The sequence below is a fragment of the Oncorhynchus tshawytscha genome, linkage group LG08, assembly GCF_018296145.1.
Source record: "Oncorhynchus tshawytscha isolate Ot180627B linkage group LG08, Otsh_v2.0, whole genome shotgun sequence".
Lineage (NCBI taxonomy): Eukaryota > Metazoa > Chordata > Actinopteri > Salmoniformes > Salmonidae > Oncorhynchus > Oncorhynchus tshawytscha.
Window position 1 is genome coordinate 91074360 of NC_056436.1, and position 19203 is coordinate 91093562.

Sequence of the window (19203 nt, forward strand, 5' to 3'; positions counted from 1 at the left end):
GTGGAAAAGTACTGGGAAATGGAGATGTACTGCTTCAGTTCTCAGGCTGAGAGCTGCCTGTACCTGCTGATAGTCACCCAGCCTCAAGGCCAAGGTAGCAGAGAGAGAAACCACAGTCTGCACATGTTTTACTCATCTTAGATACTTTGTCTCTAATCCAATGCAACAATGTTAAGATATGATTGACAGTAGGTTGTATAAAGAGCATTGTCTCCTGTTTCACCACAAAGATCTGTACTTTAGACTACTCTGTTACTCTGTATGTGAATCTCTGTCTGCAATTGCATTTTATTACTAAAGAGTTTTATGAAGGAGGGGTCTACAAACAAACATGAATATAGAATAAAGGAGGTGAGCCTGACATGGTGATGAACACTCCTGCTCCTACAGCGCCCCCAAGTGGACCTGCGCTGAGTCCACAGCCCATAGTGCCTTATGTACAATTTCTCCCTCAGACGTATTGGAACCCACAACCACGGGGCTCACCCAGAATGCCACCTATGCAATGCTGAGGGTGTGGACACATGAGGAATCAATGTCCACAAAATCCTCAATATCAACTATGGGCCACAACACCTGGAGTGAACCGAAGAGGGAGAGTAAATTTCAGAGTAGGACATAGAGGAGAATACCAACAACAAGGTGGATATCAGCAGCAACCCCAAACCTATGGAGGACCTCCCCAGCAGGCACAAGGAGGTTATCAGCCTGGTCCTGGCCACCAAGAAGGACACAGAGAAAATCAACCACAGAGAGGGGGAAGAGGAGGTGTCTAGCCACAAGGAAATCAGAACACCAACAGTTCCTATTTTCCTGACGATCAGCAATGAAGAGGCCTTTTTCTCCAACGTCCCCAGTACATATTCAAAGATGGGAAAGATGGACCCAAAAATTAAACTTCAGGTACATGGAAGAACTGTCCCATTGACACTGGATCCCACTGTTTTTGCTCAGCCTGACCTCATATATAGATAGATACACTGAGATAGATAGATACACATAGATATATATATACACTGCTCAAAAAAATAAAGGGAACACTAAAATAACATCCTAGATCTGAATGAATTAAATCTTCTTATTAAATACTTTTTTTTTCTTTACATAGTTGAATGTGCTGACAACAAGATCACACAAAAATTATCAATGGAAATCAAATTGATCAACTCATGGAGGTCTGGATTTGGAGTCACACTCAAAATTAAAGTGGAAAATCACACTACAGGCTGATCCAACTTTGATGTAATGTCCTTAAAACAAGTCAAAATGAGGCTCAGTAGTGTGTGTGGCCTCCACGTGCCTGTATGACCTCCCTACAATGCCTGGACATGCTCCTGATGAGGTGGCGGATGGTCTCCTTAAGGATCTCCTCCCAGACCTGGACTAAAGCATCTGCAAACTCCTGGACAGTCTGTGGTGCAACGTGGCATCGGTGAATGGAGCTAGACATGATGTCCCAGATGTGCTCAATTGGATTCAGGTCTGGGGAACGGGCGGGCCAGTCCATAGCATCAATGCCTTCCTCTTGCAGGAACTGCTGACACACTCCAGCCACATGAGGTCTAGCATTGTCTTGCATTAGGAAGAACCCAGGGCCAACCGCACCAGCAAATGGTCTCACAAGGGGTCTGAGGATCTCATCTCGGTACCTAATGGCAGTCAGGCTACCTCTGGCAAGCACATGGAGGGCTGTACGGCCCCCCAAAGAAATGCCACCCCACACCATGACTGACCCACTGCCAAACTGGTCATGCTGGAGGATGTTGCAGGCAGCAGAATGTTCTCCACGGCGTCTCCAGACTCTGTCACGTCTGTCACGTGCTCAGTGTGAACCTGCTTTCAGCTGTGAAGAGCACAGGGCGCCAGTGGCGAATTTGCCAATCTTGGTGTTCTCTGGCAAATGCCAAACGTCCTGCACGGTGTTGTGCTGTAAGCACAACCCCCACCTGTGGACGTCAGGCCCTCATACCACCCTCATGGAGTCTCTTTCTGACCGTTTGAGCAGACACATGCACATTTGTGGCCTGCTGGAGGTCATTTTGCAGGGCTCTGGCAGTGCTCCTCCTGCTCCTCCTTGCACAAAGGCGGAGGTAGCGGTCCTGCTGCTGGGTTGTTGCCCTCCTACGGCCTCCTCCACGTCTCCTGATGTACTGGCCTGTCTCCTGGTAGCACCTCCATGCTCTGGACACTGCGCTGACAGACACAGCAAACCTTCTTGCCACAGCTCGCATTGATGTCCCATCCTGGATGAGCTGCACTACCTGAGCCACTTGTGTGGGTTGTAGACTCCGTCTCATGCTACTACTAGAGTGAAAGCACCGCCAGCATTCAAAAGCGACCAAAACATCAGCCAGGAAGCATAGCAACTGAGAAGTGGCCTGGTCACCAACTGTAGAACCACTCCTTTATTGGGGGTGTCTTGCTAAATGCCTATAATTTTCACCCGTTGTCTATTCCATTTGCACAACAGCATGTGAAATTTATTGTCAATCAGTGTTGCTTCCTAAGTGGACAGTTTGATTTCACAGAAGTGTGATTGACTTGGAGTTACATTGTGTTGTTTAAGTGTTCCCTTTATTTTTTTGAGCAGTGTATATATATATAGATAGATAGATAGATAGATAGATAGATAGATAGATAGATAGATAGATAGATAGATAGATAGATAGATAGATAGATAGATAGATAGATAGATAGATAGATAGATAGATAGATAGATAGATAGATAGATAGATAGATAGATAGATAGATAGATAGATAGATAGATAGATAGATAGATAGATAGATAGATAGATAGATAGATAGATAGATAGATAGATAGATAGATAGATAGATAGATAGATAGATAGATAGATAGATAGATAGATAGATAGATAGATAGATAGATCAAACTGCAGGGTTTGGTATTGTGACAGTTGATAGAACCACTCACACACAACAACCAGATACTTTCTCAGCTCAACAGGCTGAACTACTGAAACAAACCACCTGCCTGTAAAATGGGAGAAGGGAAAATACAATTTTCTCTGATCCTGCTTATGCAATAGGGGTTTGTCTCTCCTGGTGTGGTGTCTGGAGGAGTAGGGGTTTGTCTCTCCTGGTGTGGTGTCTGGAGGAGTAGGGCGTTTGTCTCTCCTGGTGTGGTGTCTGGAGGTGTAGGGGTTTGTCTCTCCTGGTGTGGTGTCTGGAGGAGTAGGGGGTTGCCTCTCCTGGTGTGGAGGAGTAGGGGTTTGTCTCTCCTGGTGTGGTGTCTAGAGGACTAGGGGTTTGTCTCTCCTGGTGTGGTGTCTAGAGGAGTAGGGATTTGTCTCTCCTGGTGTGGTGTCTGGAGGAGTACGGGTTTGTCTCTCCTGGTGTCTGGAGGAGTAGGGGTTTGTCTCTCCTGGTGTGGTGTCTGGAGGAGTCGGGGTTTGCCTCTCCTGGTGTGGTGTCTAGAGGAGTAGGGGTTTGTCTCTCCTGGTGTCTGGAGGAGTAGAGGGTTTGTCTCTCCTGCTGTGTGTCTGAAGGAGTAGGGGGTTTGTCTCTCCTGGTGTGGTGTCTAGAGGAGTAGGGGTTTCTCTCTCCTGGTCTGGTGTCTGGAGGAATAAGGGTTTGTCTCTCCTGTTGTGGTGTCTAGAGGAGTAGGGGGTTCTCTCTTCTGGTGTGGTGTCTAGAGGAGTAGGAGTTTGTCTCTCCTGGTGTCTGGAGGAGTAGGGGATTTGTCTCTCCTGGTGTGGTGTCTGGAGGTGTAGGGTTTTGTCTCTCCTGGTGTGGTGTCTGGAGGAGTAGGGGTTTGTCTCTCCTGGTGTGGTGTCTGAAGGAGTAGGGGGTTTGTCTTTCCTGTTGTGGTGTCTGGAGGAGTAGGGGTTTGTCTCTCCTGGTGTGGTGTCTGGAGGAGTTGGGGTTTGCCTCTCCTGGGGTGGTGTCTAGAGGAGTAGGGGTTTGTCTCTCCTGGTGTCTAGAGGAGTAGGGGTTTGTCTCTCCTGGTGTCTGGAGGAGTAGGGCGTTTGTCTCTCCTGGTGTGGTGTCTGGAGGTGTAGGGGTTTGTCTCTCCTGGTGTGGTGTCTGGAGGAGTAGGGGGTTGCCTCTCCTGGTGTGGAGGAGTAGGGGTTTGTCTCTCCTGGTGTGGTGTCTAGAGGAGTAGGGGTTTGTCTATCCTGGTGTGGTGTCTAGAGGAGTAGGGGATTTGTCTCTCCTGGTGTGGTGTCTGGAGGAGTTGGGGGTTTGCCTCTCCTGGGGTGGTGTCTAGAGGACTAGGGGTTTGTCTCTCCTGGTGTGGTGTCTAGAGGAGTAGGGATTTGTCTCTCCTGGTGTGGTGTCTGGAGGAGTACGGGTTTGTCTCTCCTGGTGTCTGGAGGAGTAGGGGTTTGTCTCTCCTGGTGTGGTGTCTGGAGGAGTCGGGGTTTGCCTCTCCTGGTGTGGTGTCTAGAGGAGTAGGGGTTTGTCTCTCCTGGTGTCTGGAGGAGTAGAGGGTTTGTCTCTCCTGCTGTGTGTCTGAAGGAGTAGGGGTTTGTCTCTCCTGGTGTGGTGTCTAGAGGAGTAGGGGTTTCTCTCTCCTGGTCTGGTGTCTGGAGGAATAAGGGTTTGTCTCTCCTGTTGTGGTGTCTAGAGGAGTAGGGGGTTCTCTCTTCTGGTGTGGTGTCTAGAGGAGTAGGAGTTTGTCTCTCCTGGTGTCTGGAGGAGTAGGGGATTTGTCTCTTCTGGTGTGGTGTCTAGAGGAGTAGGAGTTTGTCTCTCCTGGTGTCTGAAGGAGTAGGGGTTTGTCTCTCCTGGTGTCTGGAGGAGTAGGGGATTTGTCTCTCCTGGTGTGGTGTCTGGAGGTGTAGGGTTTTGTCTCTCCTGGTGTGGTGTCTGGAGGAGTAGGGGTTTGTCTCTCCTGTTGTGGTTTCTGGAGGAGTAGGGGTTGTCTCTCCTGGTGTGGTGTCTAGAGGAGTAGGGGTTTGTCTCTCCTGGTGTCTGGAGGAGTAGGCGTTTGTCTCTCCTGGTGTGGTGTCTGGAGGAGTCGGGGTTTGCCTCTCCTGGTGTAGTGTCTAGAGGAGTAGGGGTTTGTCTCTACTGGTGTCTGGAGGAGTAGAGGGTTTGTCTCTCCTGCTGTGTGTCTGAAGGAGTAGGGGGTTTGTCTCTCCTGGTGTGGTGTCTGGAGGAGTAGGTGGTTTGTCTCTCCTGGTGTGGTGTCTGGAGGAATAAGGGTTTGTCTCTCCTGTTGTGGTGTCTAGAGGAGTAGGGGTTCTCTCTCCTGGTGTGGTGTCTAGAGGAGTTGGGGTTTGTCTCTCCTGGTGTCTGGAGGAGTAGGGGTTTGTTCTCCTGGTGTGGTGTCTGGAGGAGTAGAGGATTTGTCTCTCCTGGTGTGTTGTTTGGAGGTGTAGGGGTTTGTCTCTCCTGGTGTGGTGTCTGGAGGAGTAGGGGTTTGTCTCTCCTGGTGTGGTGTCTGAAGGAGTAGGGGTTTTGTCTTTCCTGATGTGGTTTCTGGAGGAGTAGGGGATTGTCTCTCCTGGTGTAGAGGTGTAGAGCTTTCTCTCTCCTGGTGTGGTGTCTGGAGGTGTAGGGGTTTGTCTCTCCTGGTGTGGTGTCTGGAGGTGTAGGGGATTTGTCTCTCCTGGTGTGTTGTATGGAGGTGTAGGGGTTTGTCTATCCTGTTGTGGTGTCTGGAAGAGTAGGGGTTTGTCTCTCCTGGTGTTGTGTCTGGAGGAGTCTGGGTTTGTCTCTCCTGGTGCGGTGTCTAGAGGAGTTGGGGTTTGTCTCTCCTGGTGTCTGGAGGAGTAGGGGATTTGTCTCTCCTGGTGTGCTGTCTAGAGGAGTAGGGGTTTGTCTCTCCTGGTCTGGTGTCTGGATGAGTAGGTGGTTTGTCTCTCCTGGTGTGGTGTCTAGAGGAGTTGGGGTTTTGTCTCTCCTGGTGTGGTGTCTGGAGGAGTAGGTGGTTTGTCTCTTATGGTGTGGTGTCTGGAGGAATAAGGGTTTTGTCTCTCCTGGTGTGGTGTCTGGAGGAGTAGGTGGTTTGTCTCTCATGGTGTGGTGTCTGGAGGAATCAGGGTTTGTCTCTCCTGGTGTAGGGTCTGGAGGAATTGGGGTTTTGTCTCTCCTGGTGTGGTGTCTGGAGGAGTAGGGGGTTTGTCTCTCCTGGTGTGGTGTCTGGAGGAGTAGGGGTTTGTCTCTCCTGGTGTGGTGTCTGGAGGAGTAGGGGTTTGTCTTTCCTGATGTAGTATCTGGAGGAGTAGGGGTTTGTCTCTCCTGGTGTGGTGTCTAGAGGAGTAGGGGTTTCTCTCCTGGTGTGCTGTCTGGAGGAGTAGGGGCTTTGTCTCTATTGGTGTTGTGTCTAGAGGAGTAGGGGTTGTCTCTTCTGGTGTGGTGTCTGGAGGAGTTGGGGTTTGTCTCTGCTGGTGATGTGTCTAGAGGAGTAGGGGTTTGTCTCTCCTGGTTTCTAGGAGTAGGGGTTTGTCTCTCCTGGTGTGGTGTCTGAAGGAGTAGGGGTTTTCTATCCTGGTGTGGTGTCTGGAGGAGTGGGGGTTTGTCTCTCCTGGTGTCTGGAGGTGTAGGGGTTTGTCTCTCCTGGTGTGGTGTCTGGAGGAGTAGGGGTTTGTCTCTCCTGGTGTGGTGTCTAGAGGAGTAGGGGGTTGTCTCTTCTGGTGTGGTGTCTGGAGGAGTAGGGGTTTGTCTCTCCTGGTGTGGTGTCTGGAGGAGTCGGGGTTTGTTTCTCCTGGTGTCTGGAGGACTAGGGGGTTTGTCTCTCCTGGTGTGGTGTCTGGAGGAATAAGGGTTTGTCTAGAGGAGTAGGGGGTTTGTCTCTCCTGGTATGGAGGAGTAGGGGTTTCTCTCTCCTGCTGTGGTGTCTAGAGGAGAAGGGTTTTTTCTCACCTAGTGTGGTATTTGGAGGACTTGGGGATTTGTCTCTCCTGGTGTGGTGTCTGGAGGAGTAGGGGGTTTGCCTCTCCTGTGTGGTGTGTGTGGAAGAGTAGGGGTTTTCACAATTCTTGTAAAAGTCCTATTCGTAATAGAACTATGGTTTTAGATTTCTTGGAGGCTATGATGCTGCCCTCTGCTTTGAGAGGGTTGCTGCTCACACTGGGGGGAAAGATTTTGTCAGTATGGGTAACACCATGGCAGATGAGGCTGCTAAATTGGCTGCCTCCGAGTGTCATAGCCACTCCATGTTCTTCTGTGCTACTGTTGGGAAAGACACTGATGATTTGGCATCTAAATAGGCTTTGGATGTTGGTTCTCATTTGGTATGGCAACAGGGGGGTTGTAAACTTGACCCCGTTTCAAAAGATTTGGAGACAGTCTCTGTCTGGCAGACCGTGTCTGCCAGCTTGTCTTATCGCCTCTGATTGCCAAGTGGCCCATGGTATGGCTTATTTGTCAAGGGGGGATATAATGGAGGCAATTTCTTTGGATTTGTTTTGTCCAAATTTTCACTCAGCATGTGAGATGTGCATGCAATTTAACATTGCCAAAGGGACACCTCTGAAACCAGGTCATGTCCCTACGTCAAGAGGACCATTCTCCCATCTTGCCATGGATTTTATAGATCTTTCATTAAGATAAGAAAGGAAAATGTACTGTTTAGTCCTTACTGACAGGTTCACCAGGTGGGTGGAGGCATTTCTCACCACACACTGTGATGCTAAGACAGTAGCAAAGCTACTAGTGAGGGAGATAATACCTAGATTTGTTGTTCCTGAGGTTTTATCTGCAGACAATGTTACCCACTCCACTGGTGATGTAGTCAAGTATTTAGCCATAATGATGGGACTGGACCAGACATTTGTGTCCATCTACCACCCCCAGAGTAATGGGGTTACCGAGACAGCTAACCAATCCATTAAACAAGGGTTAGCGAAGACATGCCAATCCACCAAGACATCTTGGGTGGATTGTTTACCGCTGGTGTTATTAAAGGCCTGGGGTGCTATTAAAGGCCTGGGGTGCTATTAAAGGCCTGGGGTGCTATTAAAGGGCAGGTAAAGGCCTGGGGTGCTATTAAAGGCCTGGGGTGATGATCAGTAGAAATAAGGAGTACTATCTCATAGTAGTAGATGTGAGTTCCTCTTTCAAACAATCCCTGGCCTTGTAATGGTACACAGCTAATAGCTAACTAACTATTGATAGTGCAACCCTAAGTAACAGTACAGATAAAAATTATAAGGCCTACTGTACATATACTGTAGAAATGACCAGGCCTACTGTACATCTCACTGTAGAAATTACCAAGCCTACTGTACATCTCACTGTAGAAATGTCCAGGCCTACTGTACATCTCACTGTAGAAATGACCAGGCCTACTGTACATCTCACTGTAGAAATGACCAAGCCTACTGTACATCTCACTGTAGAAATGACCAGGCCTACTGTACATGTCACTGTAGAAATGGCCAGCCCTACTGTACATATTACTGGAGAAATGACCATGCCTACTGTACATATTGACGTAGAAATGACCAGGCCTACTGTACATTCTGGGTTGATCATCTACAACAGGAAGTGGTCTCCTGCCTGACTCACACAGTTCTGGGTTGTTCATCTACAGCAGGAAGTGGTCTCCTGCCTGACTGAGAAAGCAGTAGATGTTCTGATCCAGTTTGGCACCACACACCTATGCAAGTCAGGGTTCTCAAGTACAGAAACAGTTTCAATGCTGAGCATGACCTCCGTGTTGCACTGTCTAAAGCAGAGCCCAGAATAGACCTGCTTGTTTAAAACGTCAACCAGCCACACACCTCTCATCAGGACTGTGTGTTCTGGTCTACATCTGTGTGATGTGATCAATCCATTTATTTCAGGTCAGAATGAAATGATGTCTTGTATTTTAACAGAAACAGTTCCAACCTAGACAGGTACATAAGAATAAAGTAAATAAAAATAGACATGTAAATATATTTATAGGTATTTCATTGCATTTTTTTAGGCATAAGGGCAATGAAATGTTCCGATATTTACGTATAGTTGCACATTTTCCTAAGCTTGGGTCCCAGCAAAACACATAATTTCTCATTTTGGTCTCAGGCTTAAGAACCCCTGGTGTACAGCCTTCTCAAAATACAAAGCAGAGATTATGCCTTTCAAGCAACTTGTTTCAAATCATCATTAGAGTCTCATCATGCAGCCTTACAATATATTAAATCAAAACATACAGGCCAACGTTTGTAGAACAACTAAAGTTACATTAATGTCTCTAAATGTAGCATCTAGGAGGACCTATTTCTTTGTGAACCGCTCAACACAGAATAGTTGCACTCCATCAAACTGTTTGGAGAACATATCCTTTCTATTTTATTCAGCTTTGTTCAACTGTATTCTTCATACTATAACATATTAGAAGATAATGCAATGGAATTCTAAGCAAATCTTGTCTGCTAAATGAACTAGTGTAGCCCACAGCCATATGGCACAGCCAGATCAGGGCCTAACATGAGGACAACTCAGAGTATGTTATTCTGTTCTTCTGAAATAGACCTCATTTTCTTCATATCATGTTTCTTTAGACCTGTCTAAAATAAATAATGGATTTATTGTGGTGTAGGCTATATTATATGGATTTATTAGACATTTTAAAATGTAGACGTTCCAAAGGTCTGTGTCAGCGGCAATAACCGTGAGACCGACAGTTATTTGCTTGACAATCACTGGCTGACGAAATTTCGTGACCGCCACAGCTCTAGTTAGTCCTCAGGCTGGTTAGGGTTGGTTAGTCCTCAGGCTGGCCAGGGATTGTCACTCATTCTGTAGACAAACACAAAGACACATCACATCAGTGATGTCTGTAGAAAGACGTCTAACACATAAAGGTGAGAGGTTAAAGGTCATGTCTTCACCTCAACCTCCAGGTCTGACTTCCTCTGAACCTTCTGAGTTTCTCTCCTCCTGGCCCCCTCTCTGCTCATCGCACCTACACACACATACAGCACATCTTAAACGTGTAATGTGTCTGCCTACAGTGTGTTGGTGTGTGTCTCACCATAGTCTGAGAGGCTGGTTGGTCTGTCTGGCTGGTCTTTCTCTGGCTGAGGTTCATCAGACTTCTTATAGTAGTAGTCCTGGTCAGGGGGCCCGAATCTCTGACAAACATAGTACTATTGGATTTTTGTTTGTTTGTGTTTGTGTTTGTGTGTGTGTGTGTGTGTGTGTGTGTGTGTGTGTGTACCTTGTCCGGCCACATGTAGCTGATGAAGAGGGTGATGGGTAATCCCACCGTGAAGATGTAGACACCCCAGAGCCAGGGATGAGAGTTAGTTGCTATCAGGAGTCGCTCCAACAGGCCGGGCTGGGAGAACACACAGCGCACGGACACCGCACAAACGCACACACACCGCACACACACACACAAACCGCACGCACACACACACAAACCGCACGCACACAGTTATTTCCGAGTGGAGTATCACAAAGAGAGACGTACAGATTGAGAGAGAGATGAGTGAAACAGAGAAAGAGAGAGACGTACTTGTTTCTGTCCCCAGGTGTCCTGTGTCCATCTCTCAGCCAGCTTCAGGTCATCAGTCAACAGGAAATTGTCAAACATAACTTCCCCCGATAATGACCACAGTTCCAGACCCAGCGCCGCGACTGACCCCACCCATAATCCAGACACCGGGGACTCAGGGGATTCTGTGTACTGGACTTCGTCTGTCAGCAGGCGGCCTTGACTGATCAGCGATTGGTCAATGAAAATCTCATACCTGCTGTCTTGATACAATTCTACACACACACACACACACATGTTAAATACTTTATTTGAATCCACCAATCAAATGTCTCTGTCTGCATGTCCCTCAAGGGTCCAGAGAGCACCTCCTTCTCCAAGCAGCTAGGATGCCCACGGCATCTGAAACAGAGCAGTACCCAGTACCCAGCCTGCTTTGCCCTAGTTGTTGTCAGGCCCACAATCTGGTGGCCACACACTGCAAGCCTGTGAGCGTGGCAGAGACTGCCACATATCATCACCTCCAGCTTGCACCTCCACCGAGGCTGTTCCAGCCTGCCTGCACCTCCACCCGAGGCTGTCCCAGCGTGCCATGAGGGGCTGGTATTTAAGCAGATTCTCTGCCAAGGCCTTTTCCATGTAGCCATCCAATGAGCAGCCCACTTCCAAAATGAGCACCTCCCCCTGGCCTCCCCACAACAACAATATCTGGTGTATTTGGCACACAGAAAAACACATCATAAACATCACACCAGCTTCCCTTTATACAAAAATGTTCATGCATGTGTGTTGTTGGTGAGACCACTTGTCTCACCTCGCTGGCTATCAGGTCAACAAGCCAGTCATGTGAGAGTCATTTCTCTGGGTATGAACATCGACTGTCGCAACATGAATGGAAACAATGGCAGACTCATGAGAAAAATCCTAGACACTAAACTGCTCCAGGAGAAAACCATGTTTGTCTCCTCCGGAGATCCAGGGAAATGGAGTAGAGTGGCGGCAATCCTGAGTGGAACTTTCTATAGGAAAGCCATGTGTTTCACACACAGATGTGAGGTTTACTGTGTAGTATTTAGTGGTTAGGCTTCATACTAACGTAGTGTGTAGAGGTAGGGTTTAGTGGTTAGGATGCATACTAACGTAGTGTATAGAGGTGTGGTTGTCGGTCGGTGAAGTACACCGTCAGGTCATCGACGGGTTGGGGGGCGTGTATCTCTTGGTTACGGCCGTTGCTAGAGTCCGTTACCCTGATGATGAGATGGAGGCGGTGGCTGGTGCCGCACTTATCAGGACCAAACATCACAGAGTACGGAGTGGACTCACTGAACTGGCTCTAAGCACATACACAGAGATATATATATATATAAATACACACACACACACTTTGACACATGCACACACACAACATCATACAACTTCCTCCATACGAAACAAGAACAGAACAAGGAGCATTGTTATAGAGGACGAGTAGATGTTGAGCAGCAGCAGTTGGGTCAACTCACCAGTCGTAGCAGATGGGTCTTAGTCAGCAGTTTGATGTAGGCTCCACTGCACTCTACATCTCTCCCGAACCGAACCTCATACCTGTACACACACACACAGTAGTAAGTAGTTTGAAAAAGACTCAACTGATGTGGGTGTGTCGTGCATACATATGTGTGTGTACTCACTGCAGGCAGAGCGGTGTGTGTATGACAGTGACGGGTGTGTGTACTCACTGCAGGCAGAGCGGTGTGTGTACTCACTGCAGGCAGAGTGGTGTGTGTACTCACTGCAGGCAGAGTGGTGTGTGTATGACAGTGACGGGTGTGTGTAATCACTGCAGGCAGAGCGGTGTGTGTACTCACTGCAGGCAGAGCGGTGTGTGTACTCACTGCAGGCAGAGCGGTGTGTGTACTCACTGCAGGCAGAGCGGTGTGTGTATGACAGTGACGGGTGTGTGTAATCACGGCAGGCAGAGCGGTGTGTGTACTCACTGCAGGCAGAGTGGTGTGTGTACTCACTGCAGGCAGAGTGGTGTGTGTACTCACTGCAGGCAGAGTGGTGTGTGTACTCACTGCAGGCAGAGAGGTATGTGTATGACAGTGAAGGGTGTGTGTACTCACTGCAGGCAGAGTGGTGTGTGTACTCACTGCAGGCAGAGAGGTATGTGTATGACAGTGAAGGGTGTGTGTACTCACTGCAGGCAGAGTGGTGTGTATACTCACTGCAGGCAGAGCGGTGTGTGTACTCACTGCAGGCAGAGTGGTGTGTGTACTCACTGCAGGCAGAGTGGTGTGTGTACTCACTGCAGGCAGAGTGGTGTGTGTACTCACTGCAGGCAGAGTGGTGTGTGTACTCACTGCAGGCAGAGTGGTGTGTGTACTCACTGCAGGCAGAGTGGTGTGTGTACTCACTGCAGGCAGAGTGGTGTGTGTACTCACTGCAGGCAGAGCGGTGTGTGTACTCACTGCAGGCAGAGAGGTGTGTGTATGACAGTGAAGGGTGTGTGTACTCACTGCAGGCAGAGTGGTGTGTGTATGACAGTGAAGGGTGTGTGTACTCACTGCAGGCAGAGCGGTGTGTGTATGACAGTGAAGGGTGTGTGTACTCACTGCAGGCAGAGCGGTGTGTGTATGACAGTGAAGGGTGTGTGTACTCACTGCAGGCAGAGTGGTGTGTGTATGACAATGAAGGGTGTGTGTACTCACTGCAGGCAGAGCGGTGTGTGTATGACAGTGAAGGGTGTGTGTACTCACTGCAGGCAGAGTGGTGTGTGTATGACAGTGAAGGGTGTGTGTACTCACTGCAGGCAGAGAGGTGTGTGTATGACAGTGAAGGGTGTGTGTACTCACTGCAGGCAGAGTGGTGTGTGTATGACAGTGAAGGGTGTGTGTACTCACTGCAGGCAGAGCGGTGTGTGTATGACAGTGAAGGGTGTGTGTACTCACTGCAGGCAGAGCGGTGTGTGTATGACAGTGAAGGGTGTGTGTACTCACTGCAGGCAGAGCGGTGTGTATATGACAGTGTGTCCTCGGCATACACATCACAGACAAACTGAATTGGTCCACTCACACAGACAGCATCGTGAGGAAGGCGCAGCAGCGCCTCTTCAACCTCAGGAGGCTGAAGAAATTCGGCTTGTCACCAAAAGCACTCACAAACTTCTACAGATGCACAATCGAGAGCATCCTGGCGGGCTGTATCACCGCCTGGTATGGCAACTGCACCGCCCTCAACCGTAAGGCTCTCCAGAGGGTAGTGAGGTCTGCACAACGCATCACCGGGGGCAAACTACCTGCCCTCCAGGACACCTACACCACCCGATGCTACAGGAAGGCCATAAAGATCATCAAGGACATCAACCACCCGAGCCACTGCCTGTTCACCCCGCTGCCATCCAGAAGGCGAGGTCAGTACAGGTGCATCAAAGCTGGGACCGAGAGACTGAAAAACAGCTTCTATCTCAAGGCCATCAGACTGTTAAACAGCCACCACTAACATTGAGTGGCTACTGCCAACACACTGTCAATGACACTGACTCTACTCCAGCCACTTTAATCATGGGAATTGATGGGAAATGATGTAAATATATCACTAGCCACTTTAAACAATGCTACCTTATATAATGTTACTTACCCTACATTGTTCATCTCATATGCATACGTTGATACTGTACTCTATATCATCGACTGCATCCTTATGTAATACATGTATCACTAGCCACTTTAACTATGCCACTTGGTTTACATACTTATCTCATATGTATATACTGTACTCGATATCATCTACTGTATCTTGCCTATGCTGCTCTGTACCATCACTCATTCATATATCCTTATGTACATATTCTTTATCCCCTGACACTGTGTATGACAGTAGTTTTTTTTGGAATTGTTAGTTAGATTACTTGCTCGTTATTACTGCATTGTCGGAACTAGAAGCACAAGCATTTCGCTACACTCGCATTAACATCTGCTAACCATGTGTATGTGACAAATAAAATTTGATTTGATTTGATTTGATTTGATTTGTGAAGGGTGTGTGTACTCACTGCAGGCAGAGAGGTGTGTGTATGACAGTGAAGGGTGTGTGTACTCACTGCAGGCAGAGTGGTGTGTGTATGACAGTGAAGGGTGTGTGTACTCACTGCAGGCAGAGAGGTGTGTGTATGAAGTTGAAGGGTGTGTGTAGGTAGGCAGCGATGGCATGGTGTTGTCCTGATGACTTCATCACCAGTGCTCTGTTCCCAGGATACATTGCAGCCGCTGGCTCTTCCACCACCCATTGGCCTGGAGGAAACACACCTTTAACCCCTGGCTCTAACGCTAACCTCTGGATACTCTACTGCCTGCTGACCTGTAGGAAAACACACAGATGACCTTTAACCCCTGGCTCTAACCTCTGGATACTCTACTTCCTCCTGCCCTGTAGGAAAACACATCGATGACTTTTAACCCCTGAAATTGTACACTTAACATCGGTGACAGCTCCTGGTGTAGTCTACCTACCATCAAACTGTCAGTACTCTACCTCCTATCATGCTGCAGTACTCTGTCTACCTCCCATCATACTGCAGTACTCTGTCTACCTCCCATCATACTGTCAATACTCTGTCTACCTCCCATCATACTGCAGTACTCTGTCTACCTCCCATCATACTGTCAGTACTCTGTCTACCTCCCATCATACTGTCAGTACTCTGTCTACCTCCATCATACTGTCACATTGTAGTCTACATACCATCGTATTTGAGAGCCTCAGCATCTGTCTCTTTCACAGCCTTGGATTGGACCCATCTCCTGTAAAACACATGACACATTGTCTTACTAATACGATATTAGTTATATTACTAAGACACTACTATTACTAACTACTATTACCTTGACAATACTATTACTAACTACTATTACCTTGACAATACTATTACTAAGACATTACCATTACTTACTACTGTTACTAAGATAATACTATTACTAACTACTATAACCAAGATATTCTTATTACTACCTACTATTACCAATATATTCCTATTACCACCTACTTTTACCAATATATTACTGTTACTATTACTAACTACCGTTACTAAGACAATACTATTACTAACTACTAATTCTACCTATTATTACTAAGATATTACTATTACTAGATAGTACTATTACTAACTAATATTACTAAGATAATACTATTACTAACTAATATTACTAAGACAATACTATTACTAACTACTATTACTAAGACATTAATATTACTAACTACTATTACTAAGACAATCCTATTACTAACTACTAATTCTACCTATTATTACTAAGATATTACTATTACTAACTACTATTACTAAGACAATACTATTACTAACTAGTATTACTAAGACAATACTATTACTAACTAATATTACTAAGACATTACTATTACTAACTACTATTACTAAGACAATACTATTACTAACTAGTATTACTAAGACAATACTATTACTAACTAATATTACTAAGACATTACTATTACTAACTACTATTACTAAGACAATACTATTACTAACTACTAATTCTATCTATTACTACTAAGATATTACTATTGCTAACTACCGTTACTAAGACAATACTATTACTAACTACTAATTCTACCTATTATTACTAAAATATTACTATTACTAGATATTACTATTACTAACTACTATTACTAAGACAATACTATTACTAACTACTATTACTAAGACATTACTATTACTAACTATTATTACTAAGACAATACTATTACTAACTACTATTACTAAGACAATACTATTACTAACTACTATTACTAAGACAATACTATTACTAACTACTATTACTAAGACACTAATTTTAGTAACTACTATTACTAAGACAATATTATTACTAACTACTATTACTAACTACTATTACTAAGACATTACTATATGGTGAATGTAGAATACAGATTTAAACAGATCACGTCACCTATCTAGAGGATCTGAGTCAAACGTCTCTGCAAAATGTGCTTCTTCTGGAACCTGAACAAGTCTGTAGGTATCCTGAAAGAGAGAGAGAGAGAGGGGGGAGAGAGAGGGGAATAGAGTGAGAGAGAGAGAGAGAGAGAATAGAGAGAGAGAGAGAGAGAGAAGGGAGAGAGACAGAGAGAGATGAGAGAGAGAGAGACAGAGAGAGAGAAGGGAGAGAGAGAGAAAGACAGAGAGAGAGAGAAGTGAGAAAGAGAGAAGGGAGAGAGAGAGAGAGAGAGATAAGAGAGACAGAAAGAGAGAGAGACAGAGACAGGGACAGAGAGAGATGAGAGAGAGAGAGACAGAGAGAGAGAGGGGTAAACAACAGTTTATAGGTTAACAGGGTAGTTAAAGAGTAAAGAGGTCAGTGTCACCTCAGTTAATAAAACAATGACAGGAGAACAGCACTCAATAACTCTAATAATATGGCACATGTAGTAGACATTATAGTAATCCAGTCCATATATATAGTATGAATGAGAGTAATCCAGGTCATATTTCTAGTATGAATGACAGTAATCCAGGTCATATATCTAGTATGAATGACAGTAATCCAGGCCATATATCTAGTATGAATGACAGTAATCCAGGCCATATATCTAGTATGAATGACAGTAATCCAGGCCATATATCTAGTATGAATGACAGTAATCCAGGTCATATTTCTAGTATGAATGACAGTAATCCAGGCCATATATCTAGTATGAATGACAGTAATCCAGGCCCTATATCTAGTTTGAATGACAGTAATCCAGGCCATATATCTAGTATGAATGACAGTAATCCAGGCCATATATCTAGTATGAATGACAGTAATCCAGGCCATATATCTAGTTTGAATGACAGTAATCCAGGCCATATATCTAGTATGAATGACAGTAATCCAGGCCATATATCTACTATGAATGACAGTAATCCAGGCCATATATCTAGTATAAATGACAGTAATCCAGGCCATATATCTAGTTTGAATGATATTAGCAGAGCCTGACCTGAACTGGATCCGCCGGGGTTAAACACACACAGGCAAGCAGCAGGCGGCCGAACATCATGTCTGTTTCACACGCACGCACGCACACACAGACACACACAGACACACACACACACAATACATAACCATGTTTCCCTCTCGTAAAAGGGTTACGTCGCTAGCTACTAGATATCAGATACTGTATCAACACAACAGATCCTATAACCTACAAACCCCGCCACTCCAAAAAGATACAGTACATAATCACCACGTGTGTAAAAAAAAACATACAGGTGTTTACCTGTTAATACACTTATAATAATTGTGAGTGTTTACCTGGTCAGACGAGGTTCTCAGAGACTGGTGGCTCGGTGGGAAACAGACTTCCTCAAAGTGTTCGTGTAATTACAGCTGGACTCTGACCCCTCCTCAGTCAGTCAGCCATCTCTTAGCAACCAATGAGCTGTGTCACCATTAAGGCATTAAGAGCAGCAATGCACTGTGGGATTGACATCAGGTGCTGCAGTTTAATCTGTATTGGTCATCATTATTTAGTGACGTAAAACCAGTTGAATCTGTATTGGTCATCATTATTTAGTGACGTAAAACCAGTTGAATCTGTATTGGTCATCATTATTTAGTAAAATAAAACCAGTTTAATTTGTATTGGTCATCATTATTTAGTGATGTAAAACCAGTTTAATCTGTATTGGTCATCATTATTTAGTGACGTAAAACCAGTTGAATCTGTATTGGTCATCATTATTTAGTGACGTAAAACCAGTTGAATCTGTATTGGTCATCATTATTTAGTAAAATAAAACCAGTTTAATTTGTATTGGTCATCATTATTTAGTGATGTAAAACCAGTTTAATCTGTATTGGTCATCATTATTTAGTGATGTAAAACAAAGGTTACGTATGTAACCAAGGTTATGTGAGCTATATGGATCACTCCATTATATTTGTGTCACTCCGCGGCGGAGGGATACATCCGAGGTGAGGATTTACCGATTTACTCCTGTGTACACCTGTGTCACGGTTAGGTCCGCCCCTATGTATAGACCCCATGGCAGCGACACACGTTCTCCACATCATTGAGGCGCCTCTAGCACCGTAGAGGATTGGAGTGATTCATATAGCTCATAACCGTGGTTACATACATAACCTTCATTATGTTTCACTATATTGGATCACTCCAATTTATTGGTATACCCGTACCAGATTAGTCGATGGGGAGATTAACAAGAAGTTTATCTTTCATTTGGTGTATTGGACTTGTTAATGTGTGAAAGTTGCATATTTCTAAAAAATATTTTTGAATTTCGCACGCTGCCTTTTCAGCGGAATGTTGTCGAGCGGAACCCCTAGCCATAAAAAGCTTAGCTTAGTGATGAGCTTTGAGGACACTATGGTGTTGAATGCTGAGCTGTAGTCAATTAATAGCATTCTCAGGTGTGAAAGGGCAGTGTGGAGTGCAATAGAGAATGCATCATCTGTGGATCTGTTGGGGCGAGTCTAGGGTTTTGGTGTTGATGTGAGCCATGACCAGCCTTTCAAAGCATTTCATGGCTATGGGTCGGTAGTCATTTAGGCAGGTTACCTTAGTCCCTGTGCCCAAGAATACTATGGTGGTCTACTTGAAGAATGTTGGTATTACAAACTCAGACAGGGAGAGGTTGAAAATGTCAGTGAAGACACTTGCCAGTTGGTCAGCTCATGCTCGGAGTACACGTCCTAGTAGTCCATCTGCCCCTGCGGCTGTGTGAATGTTGATCCGTTTAAAGGTCTTACTCACATTGGCTGCGGTAAGCAGGATCACACAGTCGTCCAAAATAGCTGATGCTCTCATGCATGTTT

At 45.8% G+C, this 19203-nt stretch overlaps 1 protein-coding gene across 7 annotated transcripts; it reads right to left on the reverse strand.

Moving 5' to 3' along the window:
* Positions 1-9458: 9458 nt before the first annotated feature.
* si:ch211-274f20.2 (calnexin) lies at positions 9459-17787 on the reverse strand. 7 transcript variants are annotated; one of them, XM_042326205.1, is made up of 12 exons: positions 17680-17787; positions 17366-17427; positions 16333-16406; positions 15119-15177; positions 14526-14667; positions 11899-11980; positions 11537-11729; positions 10418-10671; positions 10118-10237; positions 9932-10046; positions 9789-9883; positions 9459-9696 (listed from the first exon to the last, which is right to left on the reverse strand). In XM_042326205.1, the coding sequence occupies exons 2-12, from the start codon at positions 17423-17425 to the stop codon at positions 9688-9690; spliced, it is 1203 nt and encodes a 400-aa protein (XP_042182139.1). In that variant the 5' UTR covers positions 17426-17427; positions 17680-17787; the 3' UTR covers positions 9459-9687. The 7 variants fall into 7 exon arrangements, with proteins under 7 accessions (XP_042182139.1, XP_024260577.1, XP_042182138.1 ...); XM_024404809.2 differs by lacking the exons at positions 17366-17427; positions 17680-17787 and having other exon boundaries at positions 14526-14734; positions 16333-16365; XM_042326204.1 differs by lacking the exons at positions 14526-14667; positions 15119-15177; positions 16333-16406; positions 17366-17427; positions 17680-17787 and adding exons at positions 12187-12308; positions 13242-13499 and having other exon boundaries at positions 11899-12084.
* Between the last annotated feature and the right edge of the window lie 1416 nt (positions 17788-19203).

Coding starts and splice junctions, on each gene's coding strand:
- si:ch211-274f20.2 (XM_042326200.1), bottom strand. CDS start 13,422: ATGTGTATGCCGAGGACACACTGTCATATACACACCGCTCTGCCTGCA. Junction 12,309..13,241: donor TCACTGTCATACACACACCA/CTCTGCCTGCAG, acceptor ATACACACACCG/CTCTGCCTGCAGTGAGTACA. Junction 9,884..9,931: donor AACCAGCCTCTCAGACTATG/GTGAGACACACA, acceptor TACACGTTTAAG/ATGTGCTGTATGTGTGTGTA.